Here is a 24,829-nt window from a genome sequence, read left to right on the forward strand (position 1 = left end):
TATACTTTAGGTGAAGGAAAAGGGGGCATGAAGAGTTCAATATATCTCCTTATACCAGGAATGGAGGGAATACCATCATAGGTCTCATACACATTCCGGTGTTCCGTGAAAAAGCCATACCCGTGAGAAAACCATACCCTCGTCACTTCCGGTTCCGCTACGGAGGGTATGGATTTCTCACGGTAGTTACACTTGCGGCGCTTACATTAAAACAGCTCATTTGAAACGTAAATCATCTCCGCTCTTCGCCCTGTCACTGCCCTCATCTCCGGTAATAAATATAAAAGCGGATCACGGAGCCACGATCGCCGTCACATTTACATCACATACACCCGCCACCGCCTTTATATTTATTACCGGAGATCAGGGCAGTGACAGGGCGAAGAGCGGAGATGATTTACGTTTCAGATGAGCTGTTTTAATGTAAGCGCCGCACGTTTTACATTAGACACAGTGCCGTGAGAATTTCATGCCCACCGAGCATGCGCACTTGTCTAATTCTTTAATGTTCAATCACGTATCCGGGACTCTGAGCATGCGCACTGCTGCGCTGCTCAGCTGTTTCAGCCCGGAAGTGACGAGGGTATGGTTTCTCCACGGGGTATGGTTTTTTAACGTTACACCGGCCCTGAATGTCCCCTCATGTTTGCACTGCCACTACACCTGAATCCCTCATTTCCTTGGTGCCCGTCATTCCACGCCTTCTCTAAAGCTCACAGCCCAGTGCTGTGCCCCATGCATCTCTGCTGCACAGTGCACACACACCGTCACTTATCTTTCCACCTACGCCCCCTCCAGCAACTCCCCCAAGTCCGAGCTACTAGAGCGCTGACATCACGGATCACATGACCTAGCACGTGGATGCGGCGCCGACCTTTTTCACGGAACACCGGAAGTGTGAGGTTCTCCTGGTGCGCTGTGGATGGTGGAGCTGTGCGGCATAGTCGGCTAGTTATGACGAGTCATGGAGTGGGCGGATCAATCTTACTCCCTCGTGCTGTGATAGGAAGGTAGTTTTTGGTTTATTTTCTTTGTATTCCAGTCCCTTTTCTACACGTGCTCCAGCGTGGGCTATTATTAGTAGGGAAGTCCTCTCCCCACTAATCTGTATATATATGAGGACTGTGGGTTTGTCATTTCGTTAGCTGTTCCTTTAGCTTTATATAGTAATGCTGTGCACTAGACTAACAGCAGTATTATATACAGATGGAATACATGCATGGGGTGTTTTACCTGACAGGAGTTGTAGTTCTGTCTATCCAGTCCTGGGATTTACACTGCTCTGCTACCCAGTACAGCCATTCTATTGAGCTGACTTTTCTTCACTGCAGTGAAAGCCTGACTCCAGACTGCCCCAGTGAATGATCATTTCAAATTGATCTCTAACCACTTTACCACCGGAGGATTTTGCTGTCTTACGTCCAGGCCACTTTTTGCGATTTGGCACTGTGCGACTTTAACTGACAATTGCGCGGTCATGCAACGCCGTACCCAAACAAAATTTACGTCCTTTTTTCCCCACAAACAGAGCTTTCTTTTGGTGGTATTTGATCACCTGTGCGATTTTCATTTTTTGCGATATTAATAAAAAAAGCAACAATTTTGAAAAAATAATATTTTTCTACTTTGACAGTTAAAAAATATCCAATATGTTCAATTTTTGTCATATATTTAGGCAAAAATGTATTTAGCTACATGTCTTTGACAAAAAAATTCTCAATGAGTGTATTTTTAACCGCTTTAAGACCGGAAGATTTTACCCCATTCCTGACCAGGCCATATTTTGCGATTCGGGACTGCGTTACTTTAACGGACAATTGCGCGGTCCTGCGACGCCGTACCCAAATTAAATGTATGTCCTTTTTTCCCACAAACAGAGCTTTCTTTTGGTGGTATTTGATCACCTGTGCGATTTTTACTTTTTGCGCTATAAACAAAAAAAGAGCGACAATTTTAAAAACGTAACAATATTTTTCACATTTTTTATATGAAATTCCCCAAAAAAAATGTAAAAATCAAAATTTTTTAAAATTTTAGGCCAATTTGTTTTCTGCTACATATCAAAATCACAATAAGCGTATTTGGATTTTTTTGCGCAAAAGTTATCGCAGCTACTAACTATGGGAAATTTATGTCATTTTATTTATTTATTTATTTTTTTTAACTAGTAATGGCGGCGATCTGCGTTTTTTTTATTTTTTTTTATTTTGCGGGACTGCGACATTGCGGCGGACAGCTCGGACCTTGACTGACATTTTTGACACTTTTGGGGGTACCAGTGACATTACCACAGTAATCAGTGCTATAAATATGCACTGTTACTGTAAAAATGACACTGGCAGGGAAGGGGTTAATTTTATTGGAGAGGGAGGGGTTAATGTATGCCTGGTGCTTACTAGCGTGTGTGGGGGGAGGGGACTGTTCGACACAGGGACAGATTGCAGTGTTCAGCTATGCTGAATCCTGCAATCTGTCACTGTTTGTCACTTAGGAGATCCGCCTGCTTTGTTTCCACAAGCGGGCGGATCTCCACACCTGATCACCGACGATCGGGGAAGAGCGGCGGTGATCACCGCCGCTCCTCCCCTGGCCCGACTCCTGCTGTGACTGAATACAACGGAGCAAGCCTCCGGCAGCGGGCGCGCGCCGCCCACAAGGGCAGGAGTCCAGCGACGTAGGTCGCTGGACGATATCGAGCCACTTTGCCGCAGTACGGTCAACGTAACCTGTTGGCAAGTGGTTAAGGGGCACTTCAAGTTTGGATTTAGCTCCTTTTACCTTCAAGGTTCAGCTTAAAGTGGAGTTCCACCCTAATTTTTTACTTACCTCCATCTTCTCGCTCCGGGTCACCTGAAAAACAAATGGATAATCGCATTTTTTTTTTTTTACTTACCTCGTAGAGAAGAAAATATACTTACCTTACTTCCTCCTTCCTTGGCCGCGGCCTGTCGTCACGTCATCGCTCCCAGGAATCATTGCGCCTGCACCGGCCCCGACGTCAGTTCCGGGGCGCGCGCGTCATCCCCTTCTAAACAGCTTCTGGGCATGCCGCGCGCGCGCGGAAGTGACGGCGGGGCCGGCGCAGGGCATCGTGGGACCGAACAAGAAGGAAGAGGACGCCGAAGAGGATTGCGCTGGCTTCAAGCTGCCCACACCTGAGATGGCAGCGCTGGCCAAGACTTTTTCAAGGTAAGTATTTGTCCTAACAGGTAAGTGCAACCCGGAACAGATCAGAGGATAGCCATTGTGGAATGCACTAGCCCTGACTGTCCCGGGGGTATTTAAAAAAAAAAAAAAAATTCCAGGGTGGAACTCCGCTTTAAAGTGTTTGCCCCCCTAACACTTCATATTCCTGATATGCACTTGCTGTACCATGTACTTGTATGAGAAAGTATCCTGTTCTCTTTGTATTGCTTCCTTTATGTGAAATCCCTGGTGTTCCTCTCAGTCCCCCTGCTTTCCTATTAACCACTTGCCGACCGCATGCCGCAGTTGTACGGCGGCAGTCTGGCTCTCCCAGGCAAAGTCCCGTACATGTACAGCCCTCGCCTGGGAGGAGCTACGGGGCGATCGCGCGCCGCCGGAGGCGTGCTCCCGTTAGCGGGGAAGCTAGTGTGTGTGGCAGGTGGCTCCGATGGCTGCCGGACACTCGCGATCTCCCGCAGCTGAGAGAGGACGGACAGCTGATGTAAACACAGCTGTCCGTATTTCTCCCTGCAATGATCACAGAGGTCATGTGATTCTGCTATATAGGATCACATGTCTCTTTGATGACTTCACAAGCCACGCCCCCCCACAGTAAGAATCATGACATTGACCCCTTGATCACCAGTACTGTTTACCCCTTCCCTGCTTGTCAAAATACGCTTATTGCAATTTTTTTTTTTTACCAAAAATATGTAGCAGAAAACAAATTGGCCTAAAATGTTTAAAAATTGTGATTTTTTTTTTACATTTTCTTTTTTGAGAATTTCATATAAAAGAATGTGAAAAATATTGTTGTTTTTTCAAAATTGTCGCTCTTTTTTTGTGTATAGTGCAAAAAATAAAAATTGCACAGGTGAGCAAATACCAGCAAAAAAAAGCTCTGTTTGTGGGGAAAAAAAGGACGTCAATTTTGTTTGGGTACAGCATCGCACAACCGCGCAATTGTCCGTTAAAATCATTTAGTGCGGAATCACAAAATAGGGCCTGGTCATTGAGCAGCCAAATCCTCCGGTCCTAAAGTGGTTAAAGACTGACCACACTTAGCAGGAGAACACACCATAGTTAGTACTGTAGCTATGCTGGGAAGTCACCTGCTGTCCTCCAATGATCAGACTTGTCCTGACATGCCCCCCTCCCCCCACGCAGCCTTTCACTGGGAAGATCAGTGTGCTGTTGCTTCTCCCCCCCCCCCCCCCCCCAGCCCTTATGCAGCTGAGGACAGAGGGAATGTGATTACTTATAAAAAAGGGGAGGAAAGGTATTTATAACGTTTTTTTTTATATCTATACACAAATGTTTTGTGGAGTTCCCTTGACTTCCTGTTTGGTAAAGCATTGTCAGAAGTACAGGAAGTGAGGATAAATCTTTCTAATGGAGCCCCAGATAGCAATGAAAACCCGGCCGGGTTTTTTCTTTTCCCCCATCCAGTAAAGTAAAGTAAAACAGCTTTTGGCTGGACATACAGTTTAACACCTCCAATCTCCAACATGTTAGCACTCTGGCAACTGTCCACACCGTGGCTTTTCTGAGTATACAGTATGGCCTTTAGGCCCCTGATATCTAAATCCAGCAATGGCATCCAAAAAAATCAATAAAAGTTTATATTTCTGTCACATATATGTGGAATGTATTGATATATGATGCAAACAGTACTTACTTTTTCTATTTATTATTATTCGGTAGAATTTAGTATTTGCGATGACTCTTTCTCCACCGGATCCAAAATTTGACCTTCGAGGAATTGGTGCAGAAGTCAGTAGCCTTCACTTTCACTGCAGAGTTCATAAACCATGTCCACCCCTTCTATTTTCTGGGTAAGTTTCATATAATATATATATATATATATATATATATATATATATATATATATATATATATATATATATATATATATATATATATATATATATAGTCTACTCAATGCTATTATTCACTGTTAATCCTAAATGTATTTGACAGGTATACTTCATTGTCAGAATTTTAAAGTAGAACTAATCCCCCTAATTTTAACAGTTTCCCTAAGCAGCCTGTATAAATAAAGTGGGTGTGCCGATCTAAGCACTTGAAAAATTGCCCTGGTGATCCTCAGCTCTATCGGGTGCCAGCATCTGGATAAAGCACTAGTATGAAGAAGTCTAAGGATGCCGCACTCTCATTAGTTGACGTAGTAAGATAACAGAAACAGCCTCGGCCCCTGTCTGGCCATACCCTCTGATGCATTTTTGCCCCACCCCTGGGCTTAATCATGGAGGTTTCCCAAAGAAGTTACATTCAAAGCATGCCGTGAATGATAACTGTCACAGTTGCTTGTGCTCTTAACTGATCAGTCAATCCATCAAATGTCTGGTGTCAAAACTGATCACACATGCAACGTCATGGCAATTGCAGATCAAACAGAGGCCAAGATGGAAGCTTTCTTGGCTGTAAAGTATAGAAGGGTTTAGTTTAGCTTTAAAACCATTTCCAAGGATTGTGCTGAGTAGGAGAATCAAAGCTTGTTACATAGGAATCCGCTTAGATATGTTACAGTTTAGGACTCATGCACAAGGCTGCAAGGGGCTGTACAGCATCCAAGGGCAGAACCTGCTGTACGCTGGCCTATCTCAGCACTTGCACAAGTACATGAACATGCATACAACCCTGAGCTCTCATGCATGTGTTTACGCAAGTTCCAATGTATACCTTTACAGCTGCATCTCAAAACTTCTTTCTATTAGTGGCTGTACACAGCAGCCGGGGGGAAGATTTTCTGTAGGTTCTGTATGCTCTTGCATGCTGTACGGCCTTATGGTCCTGTGCATGAGCTCCTAGTCATACTGGAGCAAACTACAGTCTTACAGCAAACACAGCAGGTTAAATTCAGTAATAAATACAAAATATGCTGTTTGAATAGCTGCTGAGCTCTGTCTGCAAAAGGCCTCAAGTTGCATGAGTTTTCAGATTCCTACACCTCAATGGTTTATGTGCTGTATTTAACACAAAGAAATCTCAAGTCAGTATGGTTAAGTTATAGAAGATCACTCTTTTTTTTTTTTTTATTACTGACTGGGATTCTCTTTTAGCTAGTGTTGATGTTACAGGTTTTCTTCTTTTTTACAGCTCTCATGGGCATGAGGAGGAAATGTAATGCTTACATTGACACTGCCTGAAGAAAATTAGTACTCGGTACTGAGGCAGTGGAAATAGGAAACAAATGTGTCTAAGAAATATGTATTTCTTAATTACTGAGACAAGTGAATGTCCGGTGATAAATTGTCAGTTCTGTGCTGGAACTGTCTGGCCACTGATGCACTCGGTGATTGGACATTTAGGGGTCTATTTATAACTCAGCGGTATTACCTTACCTAGATCAATGTGCTACTTAAAAAAAAAAAAGTACAGCAATGTGCCTAAGGTCTCATTTACACCACAGTCTTATGATATGCATTTCTCTTTCGTTCATTGACGGTCACAGCTCCTTATCTTCTTGACCATTGGGTTATACTGCCCCCACAGGAGTAGGACAGTAGGCAGGAAATGGGGCAGTCCCAGGGGGTATACTCCCACTCTCAGTTATAAGCACTCAGTTCTGTCTTGTCAGGAATAAGGACCTAGTTCCTTGCTTGGAATCTCTGGTCCTGGCAATTTTTTTCATTTTAAATGGAAATTTTTTTCATCTTTGTTTTTTTTTTGTTCCTGTGAGAATCTACAATCAACTGCCAGATTGGGCGACCGACTGGATAATCTACATCCAGAGGGTTCCCCCAGTCTGGCCAGCGAGCGCACGCAGGCCTCAGCTCCGCGCTTTGTCGGCCGCTACATAGCCCCACTGGACAGGGGCTGGCCTGTGAGTTAAATGGCCTGCGAGGGCGCATAGGACCTGGCCTCGACCTGAGTTGCAGCGCTTCTCCTCGCCGACAGCCCCCCATTCCGATGAGGCGGTGGTCTGTTTGGAGCGGTGCCCACCCTGTTATGGTAAGTAGCTGTCCTCCCTCTTCCCTTGGAGGGTTTTGGGGTGGAGGTGGGCCCCTCCCAGGATGGTGGGACCCTCGGGTTCCCCTCCTTCCCCCCAGCCCCTCTAAAATTTCGGTGGTCACTGTGGGTCTTCCGGCCCCCTACCTCCCTGGGTGAGGTTATGAGCTGACTTTTGCCACAGGCTCTTAAGGGGGGCTTGTTGGAGTTACTGCTGACTGGGTTTTTCCTGGTGCGCAACGGGGGGGGGGGGTTGAGCAAGGTTCCTCGCCACCCTGGGGATTGGTGACTAGGGCAGGGATGTCCTCTGGGCTCCCTGCTGCAATTGTTGGGCTGGGGGATCGGATGGTTTAGCATCCGTGGGTCTGCGCCTCACACTGCTGGATCCAGCCACAAATTTAGGCCGCGGCTCTGCGTCCCACTGTTTTGGGAGCTATGTGGGGCGGCCCTGGTGGTCGGCTCCGCTGGGTGTCCACAAAAATTTAGGCTGTGGCTTCTGGCCTACTAGGCCATGCGCCTGAGTCGGGCGCCTCTGTTGGTGGGCAGCTCCAGTGAGGTTAGCTGAAGCCCCTGCTCTTTCTTTTGGGCATCTGCCTGGCTGGGATCCGTGCACTTGCGGCTGGGCCTCCACAGAAATTTTGGTTAGCGGCTTGTGGCCTATTAGGCCATGAAGCCAGCTTGGCGCCTCCCTTGGAAGGGGTGGTGCTGTGGGGGCAGTTTATTTTTTTATGACAGCCATGCCGCCATTATTGTGTAGGGCACCTGCACCTTTTTTAGCACTGCGCACCATCAGGGTACCCTGCCTGCGCATCTGCATCATGGTTGGCGGCCCTCTTTTTAGGGGACTATTTCCTATTATGCGGGCCTCTATGGAGGGGCTCGGAGGGCAACCCCCTTGTTTTTTTGCGGGCTGCAGTAGGTGGCCCATTCGTGGGCCCTTCGTCGGCGTCTCCTTTGCAGGATCGGCGGCCCTCCCCTGATTGCTATGTTTTCCGGGTGAGCTTAGTTTATAGCGCCCCCTGCCTCATCTGTCTCATCAGATCCTGAATCTGTTTCAGCCGCCGCGGATACGAATCACCCTACTGGGTCTGCGTCCACGCACCCTGAGTGCTCAGATAGTGAGGATGATTCTTCTGCTCCTCTAGCGCACATAAAAAGGCGCTGGTGAATGCACTGATTGTGTAAGTGCATGAAACTTTAAAAAAGGAGGATGCGGCTGATGCTGCGTCGGAGGCGCCAGTCCCTTTTGGCACCCATAGGCCCTCCAAAGCGGCGAGGGTGTTCCCCTTTTCCGCTTACTTTGACAACATTGTCACACAACAGTGGGGTTGTTCAAAATGCACTCTTGTGATCCCTAAGCATTTTGAGGATTCCCTGCTTAAAATTGGACAATCCCACCTGTAGGGGACTCGCCGGTTTCCAGGTAAAATAAAGCTGCCCTAATTCCGATCGAGGAGTCCCTGGCCTTTAAAGATCCAGCTGATAGAAGGGAGGAGGCTCTATGTTCACCTTGGCTGGTTCGGCACTTAGGCCAGTATTTACTATTGCCCTGTTGTCGCAAATTCTGACCGAGTGGGCTAAACTTTTACCCCGGGACCTGCAGGTGAAACAACTTCCCCCTGCCTTTGCGGAGCTGGCGGATTTGGTCCAGGGGCTACAGTTTATCTGTGATGCCTCTGGATGCGGCTCCTTTGATTCTATGCTATCTGTATCAGCAGTGGTCCGTCGGCATATTATCTGGCTGAAATGCTGGTCTACAGACCAGACTTCTAAGTCTGACTTTGGAACGTTTTCAGGGGTTCTACTCAAACCTCTTTATAGTTCCTAGGAAGGAAGGCAAGATACATCTAATTCTGGATCTCAAGACGCTAAACTCCTTTGTATGAGTACAGACATTCTGAATGGAGTCCATTCGCACAGTAGTGGCGTCCCTACATCAGGGGCGGGTGTGGAAAGCGGGGTCCCCCAGGGTTCTGTCCTGGGGCCAATCCTGTTTAATTTATTCATAAAAGATCTAGAGAAGGGGATATCTAGTAAAATCTCAGTATTTGCGGATGATACTAAGCTAAGCATGCCAATATCTTCTGGGCAGGATGTGGAAACCTTACAAGCGGACCTGAACAAAATAATGGGGTGGGCAACTACATGGCAGATGAGGTTTAATGTTGAAAAATGTAAAGTAATGCACTTGGGTGCCAGAAAGCAAGCTACTCATTAGGGGGGGAACCTCCTGGGTGAGTCTAGGATGGAAAAGGACCTGGGGGTACTGGTAGACAACAGGCTTGGCAGTGGCATGCAATGCCAAGCCGCTGCAAGCAAAGCCAACAGAACAGAATACTGGGATGTATAAAAAAGGGGATTCACTCCAGAAATAAAGAGATTATTCTCCCACTCTACAAGACTCTGGTCCGGCCACATCTGGAGTATGCTGTCCAGTTCTGGGCACCGGTCCTCAGGAAGGATGTGCTGGAACTGGAGAAAGTTCAGAGAAGGGCAACAAAAATAATTAGAGGAATGGAGGACATCAGCTATGAGGAAAGACTACAAGCACTGAACCTATTCTCTCTGGAGAAGAGACGATTGAGGGGGATACGATATCAATGTACAAATACTGTACTGGCAACCCTAGCATATGGAAAAACCTATTCAGAGAAAGGGAATACAATAAGACACGTGGCCACTCACTAAAACTAGAGGAAAGGCGGTTTAACCTTAAAATACGCAGGGGGTTCTTCACTGTAAGAGGAAGTAAGGATGTGGAATTCTCTTCCGCAAGCAGTCGTATCAGCAGGGAGCATTGATAGTTTAAAAAAAACTATTAGATGGGCACATTAAAGACCACAACATACAGGGGTATACAATGTACGTTAACAGCAAACACACACACATCATAGGTTGAACTGGATGGACTGATGTCTTTTTTCAACCTCACTAACTATGTAACTATATAAGGGGGATTTTCCCACTTCTATCGACATCAAGGACGCCTACCTTCACATTCCAATATGTGCTGGTCACCAGCACTTCCTCTGCTTTGCCTTGGACGAGGAGCATTATAAGTTTGGGACGTTACGTATTGGTCTCGCCTCTGCTTCTTGGTTCTTCACAAAAGTGTTGGCCTCGGTGCTTGCATTGTTGCCTCAGCGGGGGATTGCGATACTGGGGTATTTGGACGATTTTCTTCTGTGAGCGGAGCCACCGACTGCTCTGATGGACAACTTGGAAGTTACTAAAACTCTGGGGGAGTTTGGTTGGATTCTGAACCTCAGAAATCTGCTCTGGTTCCGTCCACAAAACTAGACTATCTGGGTCTGATTCTGGACTCGGCCTCAGCCAGAGTGTTTCGTCTTCTGGAAAAATTCCAGACATTGCAGGAGGCAATTCAGCTTTTGTTCAGCAGACAGTCATGCCTCCGGCTTGCATGCAGGTGCTGGGCCTGATGGGATCTACCTTTGAGGCGGTTCTGTTTGCGAAGTTCCACACGAGATCTCTGGAAAAAAGAGATTCTGGTAAAATAGGACAAGAATCCATGGTCTCTAGAGGTGGCTTCGTTCTTCGGCACTTCGACAGGGAAAATCCTTTCTTCCCTCTGTACTGGACGGTTATCACAGATGCTATCCTATCCGGGTGGGGAGGCGTCCTCGGCACAGATTTTGCTCAGGAGGGTCCGGACTCTGGAAGAGTCGAGTTTGCCGATTAATGTACTGGAACTCCGAGCGATCAGACTTTGTCTGGATTATTGGATAATTTGTCTTCAGGAGGGTTTGGTACGGATTCAATCGGACAATGCCACGGCCATGGTCTATGTCAATTACCAAGGGGGTACAAGAAGTGTCCTGGCGGCTCAGGAAGTAGCCAGCATCGTAAGGTGGGCAGACCAATTTGTTCCAGTTCTCTCTGCTGTACACATTTCAAGGAAGGCACAGAGGTTTGTGGCACGGTCTCGGGATCCTCTGGCCGACACATTCTAATGGCTCCAGACTGGCCTCACCAATCTTGGTATGCTGATCTGGTATGACTGGTCGCTGATGCTCCTTGGAGACTTCCTCTCAGGGAAGGTCTGCTGTCCCAATGGCCAAACTTCCATCCTGCTTTAGAGTTGCAGGCTTTAACGGCTTGGCTGTTGAAAGCCAGGTGCTCAAGGATAGAGGTTTGTTTAAATCAGTGATTCCTACGCTGTTAAATGCTAGAAAATCTACCTCTAGGAAGATCTACTATCGTACTTGGAAGACGTACATTGTGTGGTGTGAGTCTCTTGGATTTCCCTCTTTTCCTCCAACGAGCGGTTGAGCAGTGCCTGGACTTGGGTACCATTAAGGGCCAGGTTTCGACCTTGGCGGTTTTCGTTCAATGTCCTTTTGCCACACATTCCTTGGTGTGTACCTTTATCCAAGGAGTTCGACACTTAGCTCCTCCAGTGCGGTCTCTATTGCCGCCATGGGACCTCAATTTGGTTGTCAGTTTTCCAGAAATCTCCCTTCGAAAATATTCGGGAGGTTCCCCTTCTTACTTTGTCCCAGAAGGTGGCCTTTTTGGTGGCTATTACTGCTGCACGCAGCATGTCGGAGCTGGTGGCGTTGTCTTGTCGTTCACCTTACCTGGTGGTTCACAGAGATAATGTGGATCTTCGTCCCTGTCCATCGTTCCTTCAAATGATTTCCATTTAAAAGAAGACATTGTGTTGCCTTTCCTATATCCCAGACCTAAACATCCTAAGGAAATTGCCTTGCATTCCCTGGATGGGGTTTGGGCAATTAGGGTGTACCTGGCAGCTATGGAGTCTTTTAGGAAGTCAGACTCCCTATTTGTACTCACAGATGGACCTCAGAAAGGGTTGGCCGCTTCTGCTGGGACCATTTCAGGTTCCTCTTTTTCCTGTTTAGGCGCACTCTACTCGGGCACTTAGTGCCTCCTGCCATCAGGTGTCAGTGCTGCAGGTTTGCAAGGTGGCCAAACTTTTTCACAAAGTTTTATAAGTTGGATATGTTGGCACCTGTAAATGCTTCTTTTGGCCACAAGGTTTTGCAGGCTGCTGTTTAGAGGACCTGGTCCTCTTTTGTATTTTGTAATTTGTATTGTTTTTTTCAGGTGAGCTCCAGTTGTTTATGGTTGAGCTCCATGTTACCTGGTTGGCTACAGTTTGGCCTTGTAATTTTTTTCTTGCTGTTCTCACCCCTTATGTTTGACACTGCTTTGGGACATCCCAATGGTCAAGAAGGTAAGGAGCTGTGTCCGTCCATGAACAAAAGAGAAAATGAGATTTTTGACTTATCGTAAAATCCATATCTCTGATGTTCGTTGATGGATACAGCACCCACCCCTCTGTGGAGTTGACTTTCTTCTGACACTGCTTGTAACAAAACTGAGTGCCTATAGCTGAGAGTGAGAGAGTCCCCCCTGGGACTGCCCCATAGGTGTTTTTACTCCCTGGTGTCATACTCCTGTAGGGGACATTATTACCCAATGCTCAAGAAGAAAAGGAGCTGTGTCCATCAATGAACATCAGAGAAATGGATTTTACGGTAAGTCAAAAATCCCATTTTCCCAAGTCATCCTCCAGGACAGTCACATGAGAGATGGGCTCCTCCTCCTGCAGGAAACACAAGCACAGATATGTTTAAAATGGCCGCCCACTGGCTGTCCCCCAATTTGTCTTGTGTTTCCTGTCCTCCATTTATGAGCTGAAGAAGACATTCATCCCCCGTTTATTTTTTTATACCCTTTCCCTGGACACCTCCTCCCTCCGCCTGTATCCGGCTGGTGAGACCACCTGTTTCAGGTCCTGTTTGGGGTGAGGGAGGAGGAACTCCTAGGGGTGAACCTGTAATCCTCACAGGACTCCCCATCTTTGGCCTTGTTTCCCTGTATGCCTTACCTTACACCAGGTGGTTTTTTAATTAGGGCAAGGGCTGAGGGGGGCTTGTGTCCTCCCAGACGGTGTCGTTTCACTTACATCTGCTCAGGCCAGTTTGGGTTTGTGAGCCAAAGGGGAGGGTCTTTTTCCCTTACAGCCAGCCAGAGGTCCTGTGTGAGTTTGCTTGCCAGCCCTTTCGTTTGGGCTCGCACGCAGGGCTCCAGGGGCTGGGGTTTCTTGCATGCAGCACGCCAGCTGGCCGCGCCTTGCGCTGAACCGTAAGTAGCAAGGCAGCCATCTTGAATCAGGGAATTTCCCCTGCCTAGGATTTGTGGCAGTTTCTCGGTGGAGGCGGGTTAGATACCCTCCCTCTCTACCCCCCCCCATTTAAATAAGATCTGCACAAGATGGTGGCGAAGCAGTTCATCCCAAAGCAGGAGGTCTCACTGGTGAAGGACCTTGCCCCCCTACCAGAGGCTGCTGATCCAGGCCCCAGCCTAATTATGGTAAGTGGAGGGGAGAAGTTGAATGGAGTTCTGACTTTGGGGCAGATACTCCTCGGGGAGGGGGAAGGGAGGAGTAGCTGGTGTCTCTTATGCTGACCTTCCTTCCCCCACTGTTTTTTGTCTTCTTTTACTACCAGCCCATGGTTCTAGATACTACAGAGGCAGCAGACAAAGCCAAAAAGAAGAAATGCTGCCAAAGATCCCCCTGGAAACTGACAAACTGTTATGTGACAGATGCATTAAAAAAATTATCAGTGAAGAAACTAAACCTCTATCTAAAGATTTTTTTTAGACTTCAAGAAAGAAATAACCTCAATGCTAAAATCTCTACAAACGTCAGTTTCCGAAATCAAGAATGCAAATCAACCCTCTACTTCATCGGGCATTCTTAGGGCTACACACCGAGGGAAGACAGTTCATCTGGCATGGCTTACTTCCTCCGACTTGGAGTCGTTTGAGGAGGAGGGGGAAACCCTATTTCAAGATAGCTAGGATTCCGAAGAACTAGAGCAAGCAGTGCCTCCCAAAATAGCCAAACATCTGTTCCCAGCAGAAGAAATGGAGGAACTTCTTAAGGCTGTCTACATCACTGGGGACATACAGGAGGTTGAGATCCCCAACTCTGTACGCGACCGGTTATATAGAGGTCTACAAGAGCCCAAAAATACATATTTTCCGGTCCACCAATCCCTAAAAAGGATGATTAGCAAAGAATGGGAGTGTCCGGAAAATAAGTTGTTTTTCCCTAAGGCACTCAAAAGATTTATTTTCGAAGAAATGGAAGGAGTCCCCGCCAAATGCCCTAAGCTGGACGCATCTTTGGCCAAAGTTTCTAAGAAATCAGACTTGTCCTTTGAGGATATGGGCCTTCTTAAAGACCCACTGGATAAGAAAATTGTTGCGACACTAAGAAGGCATATGAAGCAGGGGATGCTGGGTTCCAGCCCAACGTGGCCAATACTTGTGTAGCCAGGAATGTGGCTTTCTGGCTAGAGCAACTTCGGGGTCATCTAGAAAAGGTCCCTGGCACAGAAGTGGCACAAGACTCCCTTCTTTTGATAGAAAAAGGAGTGGTGTATATGGCTTATGCGGCTGCAGAAAGCGGGCAGAATATCAGCTCGTACCACAGGCTTTATAAATGTGGCCAGGCCAGAAGAGCCCTCTGGCTAAAAATTTGGGATGGCGACTACACTTCAAAAACAAGACCAATCTTGGTCTGGAACTTGACAAATTACTAGCAAGATCAGCCGACCAAGTCCAAAAGTTTATCATCCAAAAGGAAGGAGAAACCGAAAAAGTTTTTTCAACGCCCCAGAGGAGAAACACAGTCAAAAGGAGAAAAGGTTATCCTTCTCAACATGTCAAGTTTCTACTCCCAAGTTTTCCTCAGAACAAAACCTTCGGGCAAACACCGCCTAATCTTGAACTTAAATGGTCTCAATTGCTCAGTTTAGTACAGAAAATTCAAATTAGAGTCCATCTTTTGGGTGGGATCCCTGTTTCCAGAGGCAGCTTTCTGGTAACTCTAGACCTGAAGGACACCTACCTACATGTTCTAATTCATCCCGACCATCAGGCATTCCTCAGATTTGATATCTGTTCCGAAAAGCAGATCCGCCTGTTCCAATACCAGGCTCCCCCTTATGGGATTTCTTCAGCTCCTCGCATTTTCACCAGAATTGTGGCAGAAGTGATGCAGGAGCTCAGAATGAAGGGAGTTTGGATAATTCCTTATTTGGACGATATTCTCATTTATGGTCTGACAAAGGCAGAAGTAGGTCAAACGACCAAAAAGTTTTCTCACCTCCTTAGGCTGGAAGATCAACAAAGTCCAACAGAACCCCATCCCAGCGGGTGGTGTTTCTGGGTTACACTATCTATACGGTGGCCCAAATAATATTTTTGCCAGAGGACAAAATTACAAAACTAGTCAATGTGACAAAACGGCTAATCTCAGTACCCAGGGCAACAAGATGGTACATAATGGTCCTGCTCGGTCTCATGTCAGCCTCCATTCCAGCGGTCAAATGGGCCCAACTCCTCATAAGAGCTCTGCAGTGCCACCTCTTGGGCTATTGGGACGGAAGAACATCCTCTCTGGAGGAATAGATCCCAATTCCCCTGATTATCAGGAAGTCCCTAGCTTGGTGGCTGAAAAAGGACTCTCTCACAAAGACTCTGGCTGACGCCCATTAAGATCGGAGTCACCACGGACACAAGTGCTCTTAGGTGGGGAGCCCATATAGGACACCAGCTGAGACAGGGAACTTGGTTCTACTCTCGGTCAGAAAACATTCATGGGCAGAAACTCACCTGCTTTCCCTGTCAGCTGTCTACATAAAGGGGATGGTTAATGTGCTAGCGGACCTTCTAAGTCACAGACAGCTGGATCCAGGGGAGTGGGAGCTGAACCACTGGATTTTCGAGGCACTTACTCTGAGATGGGGTCTTCCAGAAGTCGATCTATTTGCCATGGCAGACAACAAAAAGGTAGCAAATTACTTCTCCTTGTACAGAGAGAAGGATTCTCTAGGGATAGACTCCCTGGGGTTTTCTTGGCGATTCAGCCTCGCCTACGCATTTATGCCAACCCCACTCATTCTGAGAACTAACAGGAAGATCCAGCTGGAAAGTACATGGGTGATCCTGGTAGCTCCTCCTGGCCAAAACGTGCATGGTTCACACCCTTGAAAAAGACGGTGGAAGAAAACCCCTGGGTCCTTCCAAACCAGAGCAACCTTCTAGCTCAATCAAGAGCCCATCACCCCCACATCTGGAGCTTGAAACTTGCAGCGTGGATCCTGAATGGTGCTTACTACTAAACAAGGGTCTCTCCTCCAGGGTAGCTGATACCCTGCTTCAAAGTAGGAAGCCGGTAACCAGGAAAATTTACAACAAGATAAGGTATATACTTCAAAGATGCAGTCCAAAGATAGAAATCTGAAAAGCATTGGCACCATTTTGGATTTCCTTCTGGATGGTGCAGAGGTGGGACTCACTGTGAGTACCCTCAAGGTCCAAGCAGCCGCTTTCAGTATTTCTTGACATGCTAGTGAATGATAATCCCTTCGTTAAACGGTTTTTCAAATCTATCGATAGGTCTCGTCCCAGTAAGCACATAAGAGTAGCTCCCTGGAATCTTTCATCTTTTCAGCTCTTTCTTCAAAAAAAAAAAAATCTTTCTTATCTATTTTTCCAGATAAATTGGTACTCAAAACAGACCCTCTGTTCCTTCCTAAGGTCGCATCGGATTTTCATCGCTCACAGGAAGTGGCGCTCCCTTCTTTTTTCAAAATCCCTCAAACCAGGGGGAAGAACTTTTCACTTAAAAAAGGGGATTTTGAGTAATCACCTACAAGAAGTTTAAAAATAAATACATTTAGCAGTAGTTCAATGAATATATGTAATTTTTAGTGTTTGATTGTAGTTATTTTTATATGAGATTTACACAAATACAAAATCGAAAAGGAATATAAGCAGCTTGTAAAACATAGAGTGTGAGACCATGGGGGTTTATTTACTAAAGCTAAAGAAGGCAAAATTAGTCACAGCTCTGCAGAGAAACCAAACAGCTTCTAATCTCAGCTTGTTTAATTAAGCTTTAGCAATAAAACCTGGAAGCTGATTGGTTTCTCTGCAGAATTGTGACTCATTTTGCCCTCTCTAGCTTTAGTAAATAAACCCCTATGAGACAAAGGGGTATTACATATCGGGGTCGGGCAGAGTGTTTGAGGGTTGTGTACAGTTCATCTTCAGGTAGTTACATAGCAGAGTATCTCACCAAAAATTACCAAAATAGTTGTTGTAAGAAGCCTAAAACTTCAATCATATTGCTGTTATTCCATGGTCATTTAATATCTATTGTCTTCTTTTGTAAACATAGAAAAGACGGCAGAAAAAAGACCAAGTGGTCCATCAGACCTTTGTATCTGTTTGTTTTTAATATATACATGTTTTTGTATTGTTTTTTACTTTTTTATCAGAACATAGATCTATGTTTGTCCCAGGCATGTTTGGATCCTCTTACTGTTGAATAACTACCTCTGCTGGAAATCTGTTTCAAGCATGACTACTGTTTTTGCTAAAATAATACTTTCTAAGATTCGTTTTGAACTTTCCTCCAGTTAGTTTGAGGTAATGTCCCGGTGTTTTTGATTTTGGCTTCATATTTAAAAAAACCACCCTCCTGAACCTTATTCGCCCACTTGATGTATTTAAAGGTTTCAATCATGCCTCCCCTTTCCCTTCTTTCCTCCAGACTGTACATATTAACCACGTTGCGGTTTGCAAGTGGTTTACCTGGATTATGGCTGACCATATCAGCCACAGCCCTGGTATTGATTTTTGTATTCGGCAGCTGGCTTTCCCATGAAACCGTTTCAAGTGGCTCATGAGGAAACGTTCCCCCCCTTCCACCGCTCAGGGGCTTACTGTTTCTGCTGGTTCACCCAAGAAACGATTCAACGGTGCGGCTGCTACCATAGGTGATCAAAGAGTAGATACTCTTTGATCACCTCTATTGCCTTGGAGGACTGGAGCGACGACATGACGTCACTTCTGGTCCAGGCTGGAAGTAATTGTTGAACCTGTCATCCTTATTTCTATTACAAGGGATGTTTACATTCCTTGTAATAGGAATAAAAGTGATAAAAAAAAAGCATTTAAGGGACATTGTAAAAGTAAAATAAATAAGAACTTGTTCTATCTTATCTTATCATTATATTTTTGTTAGAGAGGTCTCCAGAGCTAGACACAGTATTCTAAATGAGGTCTCACTAAAGATCCATATAGAGGAATCAGAACCTCCTTCCTCCTGCTGGTGATCCCTCTAGTGATGCATTCTAGAATTCTGTTCACTTTTCTCACACTGTTTGCTCAATAGCCACATTGTTTGCTCTTTTTTTAAATTATCTGAGATAAGTACTTCCAAATCGTTTTTCCTCCGTAGTGCTGGCCAACACTGTACCCCCCCCCCCCTCATATAGAGTACTATGCCAATAGACTCTTTTCACCTAGACACATTATTTTACATTTAGACACATTGTACTGCAGTAACATGTTACAGACGCCTTCAGAGATGTCATCCATATTGCACACCTTTGTGTCGTCGGCAACAAATACCTTACCTACCAAACCCTTAGTCTCTTCAAGAGTCTCGGGGTAAAACATAGCATTTGTGTAATGTAATTGCCACTATGTAAATCGGAGGTAAAAATAGATAGGAAGATAAGGATTCGAGAGTGGTACATTTGGTATTAAAAAAAAAAAAAGAGAAAAAAAAGGAGCCCTTGTGAGTGATGCATAGCCAACATCTGTCAGTCACTTTTGGATACATATAGTTCAGTATATCAGGAGTGTAAGGCCAATAGAGTATGTTGTATTTCAAGTACCTTATTTTGCAGGGGTATCTAAACTTTCTAAACAAAGGGCTAGGTCACAGACTTTAAGAGGGCCCGGCTGTAGTCAGAGGGAGCAGAAAATGACTTGACATCTGTAAGAGTAAACAACCTCTCTGGCTTGGTGGTGGGTGGGAGTAAAAAATTCCCCAGGGTTGGTTGTCAATAAGTAGTGACCCATTGTTGTTATCAGTAAAAGAAACAATAGCCCATTACTGGTATCAGTGGAAGGAATAGTCCGCCATCATCATTGATGTCAGTGGGAGGAATATCACCTCATCATTGGCATTAGTAAGAGAAACAGTGGCCCGTTGTTGGTGTGAGTGGGATGAATGGAGATTTGTTACATTACACAAATCATATGTTTTACCCCGAAAATCCTAGCATGTGAATTTTCTTATGGCAAGCAACCAGGTAGAATTTGTCCCACTAGAATATCTGAAATTTGCCTAATTTAAGATATGTATTTTTTTATGACCAGGTCATCCAGTGGGTTAATTCATGTTTGGAATGTAAATACACGAAGAACAGAGACTGTACTAAATGGACACGATGGCAAATCTGTTTACTGGATCCATACTCTTTACAACAAAGACTGTCTTATGAGGTAATTAAACTTACAACCTGTCTTTCCTATTTCTGAAAACTATAGGTTTTGTTTCTTCACTACAAAATTCTGTTTGGATAATTTCTTCCTCCAGCAATTTTTTGCTCTTTTAAGTGTATACTGCAGACTGTTAAAAACGTTCCTGCAAATGAGGAGGCTTGCTTTATAAATACAGTCTTTTCCTGAGATAAACTATCTTTAGATTTTTTATCACCCATATCTAACGGGATGCAAGTAGTGCAAGATTCCACAAAATGGCACATTCACAAAATGAAAAAAACTGGCTTGTTTTCTAAGCCCCAGTTCCACCATACAAACATTACATACATGACTAAATTCTGTACATTTACCACCAGACAATTAGGATTGTGATTTCCTTCTTCAAGATCATTTCCAACTTTCCTGTATCTAGGTATTCAACCATGATTGATGAAATCAGGAAGACCTTGTCCCATTTAATGCCCCCATTTTCTGCCATATTTTTTAACGAAACCATCTTTTTTCTAGTGGACTGAGGCTGAGAAATGGGGTATTTAGACCTGCCACCTGTCAGAACTTTCTTGCACAGGCTCTGGGCTATGGTTTTATATTGGCAACCAAGAGGAGGAAATATGTGGTTTGGTTTATGTCTATATGTTTATTCCTAATGCTAAGTATATGTTTGTGAGTGCAATTTCTTTTTTCTGTATTTATTTATTCAAATAAGTTCACAAGGGGAGCATTTCTTTTCCGGTCCCTTAAGATTTACACTGTGCCTCTGTGCAAAGTGAACACTGTATTTTCCTTCAGTAAATCAGCCCCTATGCGTGTATCAAGTGACATGCTGGATCTGCAGGTGAGAAATGACCTGCATATGCATTATTTGGCGCATATTACAATAAGATTTGCATGTTTAAATATTAGGTGCATGTGCTCTGAAGCAGTGAAAAATGCAGGGTATTAAAAAGAGGTCTGCATATTGCAAAGGTCCATCTGGAAGGCCTAAGGGTTGCAACAATCATTAATATTACCAGGGCCAGAATACTGGCAGAACACTTGAAGCACTTGTTTGCCTTTAGAAGATGGTAAAATCCCAGATTCCCAGAGGACATAATGAATCCGATTAAAATTGTGTAACCATGTATAATACCTATTTCGTGTAACTATGATATAAAGACCTATTCAAGGAAATATTTCTAATGTTGCTTAATTTTTATTTGAGAGATGACCTTGTGGACCATTTTTGTATTAATTGTTTTAAACTTATTATAATATACACTTTGCATAATAGTATTTTGTGTACTAGTCTTTAGCGATAACTCCCAGTGTGCTGGCAAGAAATGGACATATCATTTTGAACAAGATCCTGGAGCCCGCCTATAGTTTTTGGAGCCAGGGTAGATACAGTCTAGGATAGTTGTCTCACTACTGTTGTAATTACTTGGCATGAGCTTCTGTATATTATGCCAATGAGATGCTATCTATTATGCCATTTATCTTAGGAAATATTACATATTGCAATGCAGTATATCACATTGCACAGCTTCTAACATATAAAGTTAATGATGTGATTTTATAATTGTGTCTACATTTATTAAAAGAGTAACTCCATGGTTTTGTAGAATTAGATGTTATTTTATTAAATACTCAAATGTTCTACTTCCCAACAAGGTTGGTGTCTGGGGGTATTCATTGTTTTTTTCTTTGAGACTTCTAAATGCACTACTTGAAGTAAACTGCAATGAGCAACTAAAAGCAAAGAGAATTTGTCCCATGGGACCTTTGCGATTCGTGCCAAATTTTGATGCAAAATAGAGTACTTACCAAGGTATAAAAAAGTACAATTTTTTTTTCAAAATATATATAAAAACAACCAAGAAACAATGTTAGTTACATCATCATACAAATAATATATATTTATTGATGCTGGTGGGTAAACATAATTGCACAAGCATTTAATTCATGGTTTGTAGAGTCCATCCCACAGTGCTGAGACCCTGGTTTTATTGTTTTAGCCTTGGGTGTCTACTATTTAGGCACCCCCTTTTTTGATTTACCACCTGATGATGGGGGTCAGTGAGAGTAAAAAATTTCATGAGTTGTGTCAGTTGGAGGAATAGTGCACCATTGTTGGTGTCAGTAGGAGGAATAGTGCCCTGTTGTTGGTGTCAGTGGGAGGAATAGTGCCACGTCTTTGGTGTTAGTGGAAGGAATAGTGCCTCATCTCATTGGAAGGAATAGTGCCTCAAGGGCCAGATAAAGGCAAGCAAGGGGCCATATTCAGCCCGCAGTTTGGAGACCCATGATATAGATCAATTGAAGAAACCTGAAAAATCCATTGTCTAGTATAACATTTTATTTTATATTAAAAAAAAAAAGTGACTGACTCTCAGAAATATTCACTTATTTTTTTTACCTGTGATATACAAAAATCATAAAAATTATAATCATGGGAGACTATAAGTTGGTAGTTTACAATGTGCTCAGCTTTTTTAAATCTTCCTTGTTCTAAGTGACGAACCCACACTTCAACGTACGACGCCATCTTGGTAAAGCGTACATTAAAGCATGGGTTCTTCACTTCCGGGCCCTGTGTGACATCACTTCCGGGCTGCAAACTGGAGCGAATCTTGGAGCGCATGCTGGCTTCTGACAGGCTTGGAGGAGCCATTCCCTTATTCTTACACATGCTGTACACGCTGGTGCCAGTATCTAGGCACCTTAAAATGTGAGTGCAATTATGTTACTTAAATTTAGTTTTAAATAAATACTGCGCTAAAATCTTTACTATGTCTCCTGCTGGGTCACTTTAACGTTGATCGTCATCTAATTGGAGGAACAAACTGGAGGTTCAAAATCAGAGGAATCACAGCCTATGAGGGCAAACAGTGTTTTTTGACCTACCTGTAAAAAGGGGTAAGACATTTCTGGTGAATTTACATTCACACTTTGGGAACAGGAGATGAAGAAACAAGACTTTGCTGTTGAAGAAATCACGGTGTTGGGATTTTGTCAAAATGAACTTTTAATTATTTAATTCTGTTCACTTATATATTTTTTTATACGCTTATGTTATGTTTTTTTTAGTTATTGGTTTTTTTAAAGAGTTTTCCCACCATTGTTGGGGCAGTTACTGCAATGCTTGTGTGTCTTAAGTGGCTTGTTAGAGGATTTTTTTTTTTTTTTATTCATGGCTCTTTAACCAACTGATTAGTCTAGGGCAGAACCACTATTACATTTTATCTTTCATCAAATCATTGAATCAGATTTATGAAAACTGTTGGCTAGAAGTGAACTGTACTTGCAATTGCTTGTAATTTTACCCGGAAGGCAATTAACAAGTTATTGCTTTTCATGGAAATGTATCTGCTGTAACCCAGTGTCTTTCAGTTTGTAGAAATGCTTTTTCAGGGTGTCATTATTTTATATTAATCTGAATAGTACTTTTAATGGGACAAAATTCCAAGGAAGAGGCAGTGCCAAACCATCTCTTAACAGTATGGACAATGATCCCAATTTGTCTTTCAACCAAAATCATATCCTCTCTGTAATATCGTGTTAGTTTAATGGTCCGTATGGTAGCAGTGATTACGCTTCATGTACAACGAATCTTCTGTCAACTATGCTAATTCAGCAGTTTTACACATAGGGGTGAAATTGACTCAGTAATGGTAGTGTTGTATTTGAAAAGTAATGATCTATTCTAAGTGATTGCTGGTAGACTTGTCATTTCTTTTTTTTTTTTAAATGATATATCTCCCTTTTGTGCTATTGGTTTTTAAGGACTGTTAAAGTGTAACTAGCCATTTTTCTTACTATTTTTTAATGCAGAAGGGTTAGAGTCTCTGTTTTTATTTTTTTTTTTTAATTTTTTTATTGTTGCCTACCCTAGTGAGGAGATTCACTCTGGTTTTCTTTGCTGATGTCTGTTGTCACTGGGGCAGACAGTGGGGGGAAATTTTGCAGTTGTCACTGGAACAGGAGGTGAAGGAAAATCTGCAGGTAAGGACAGTTGTCTATACTAGGATTTCCTTTTCTTTGCTGACCATTCAGCTCTCATCCTGTTGTGTCTCCAGGGGAGAACAAAAGGGGAAGACTTCCAAATGTGGACACTTCATCCAGCTCCAAAGAGGGGGACGACCCTGTTGCACTGCTACTGAATTCAAAGCAGCCTGTGGCCTGTAGCATGTAGCCTGTGGCTGTTTGCACTACAGAAGGATGAGAAAAGGTTGGCGAGGCCTTGTTGCTGCTAATTCACAAGCCTATAGCTTGTAACCCGGTACCTGGCCACACCTAGTCCTTCCCACTGCAGAACTGAGTGTGCTAATCTGAGGTGTTTGGGAGGTGGGGAAATGTGGGTCACAAATGAAGGAGGGTTTGCCTAATTCAAAGGAGGTATATTTTTTCACTGAGAGGCTTTTGCATCACATAGTAACTGCATTTAAGACTTGTTTGGACTGCCGAACCAGAGCTTTTAGATGTACTGTAGGTGGTTGGAAAGCGTAAACTTGTTTTAGCTTATTGCATTTCCTGCATTAAGGTAAAAAATGTTTCAGTATGTGTATCGCCCCCTCACCGCCCTTATACGTACCTGAGCCTGATCTTGATCCAGCACTGTGCTTGTCTGCAGCGGCTCTCTCCTCTTCTCCGAGCTCTCACAGGCTTTACTCACAGGTAGTCGAATCTGGTGTCAAGGGAACAGGGGGGGGGGGGCAAGACTCTGTTTGTGTCTATAGACGCAGGCAGCGCGAGCCCACAGATGTACCACAATAGGAAGCAGGAGCTTACAGGAGCGCCAGCAAGGGACCTAAAAAGAGGAGGCCCGGGGCTGCTTTGTGCAATACTGTTTTACATAGCAGGTAAGTATAACATGTTTGTTCTTTTGAATGAAAAAAAAAATTGACTTTACAAACGCTTTAATGTTGAAAACCGTAAGCAAGAGGAAAGTTACTTCTTTAGGCAAGAGGAAATTTCTACTCCTATAGAGCATATGGTACTATAATTGGCCCTGGCTTGATATAACATGAGTAGTACAAATATACTGTAGAGCAACAGAGGTTAAAGTAGATTTGGGGTGTCACTAAAAGCAACCTCTCTTAGATTTAGTTATGTGAAAGACAGTAGCAATGGGAGTGTTACCCAGAACACTTCCTCTTGATATCTTTTATTTATGTGTATAACATAATATTTGAATCCTAATCATCCATGTAATTGATTTAGCAGGCATACCACAATATAAGAACGATATGGTTTTGCTATTGTCAATTCTAAATCGTGTAACACTGGATAAGAATTTTTCCAGCAAATGATCATGATACGGTCAGTACAT

At 44.0% G+C, this 24,829-nt stretch overlaps 1 protein-coding gene across 2 annotated transcripts in view; it reads left to right on the plus strand.

Annotated features, from left to right (window-relative positions):
* The first annotated feature begins 889 nt into the window (after nt 1-889).
* GNB1L (G protein subunit beta 1 like) overlaps nt 890-24,829 on the plus strand; it is a 64,124-nt gene continuing 40,184 nt past the window's right edge. Inside the window, exons 1-3 of one of the 2 annotated variants that reach the window (XM_082259334.1) lie at nt 890-1,009; nt 4,886-5,021; nt 19,396-19,521. In XM_082259334.1, coding sequence (XP_082115460.1) covers nt 4,906-5,021; nt 19,396-19,521 — 242 coding nt within the window. In that variant the 5' untranslated portion in view covers nt 890-1,009; nt 4,886-4,905. Of the gene's footprint in view, nt 1,011-4,885; nt 5,022-19,395; nt 19,522-24,829 lie in introns of both variants that reach the window. The other variant, XM_082259335.1, reaches the window with a different exon arrangement.

The sequence above is a fragment of the Pelophylax lessonae genome (genome assembly GCF_965119305.1).
Source record: "Pelophylax lessonae genome assembly, chromosome: 1".
NCBI classification, from domain to species: Eukaryota; Metazoa; Chordata; class Amphibia; order Anura; family Ranidae; genus Pelophylax; species Pelophylax lessonae.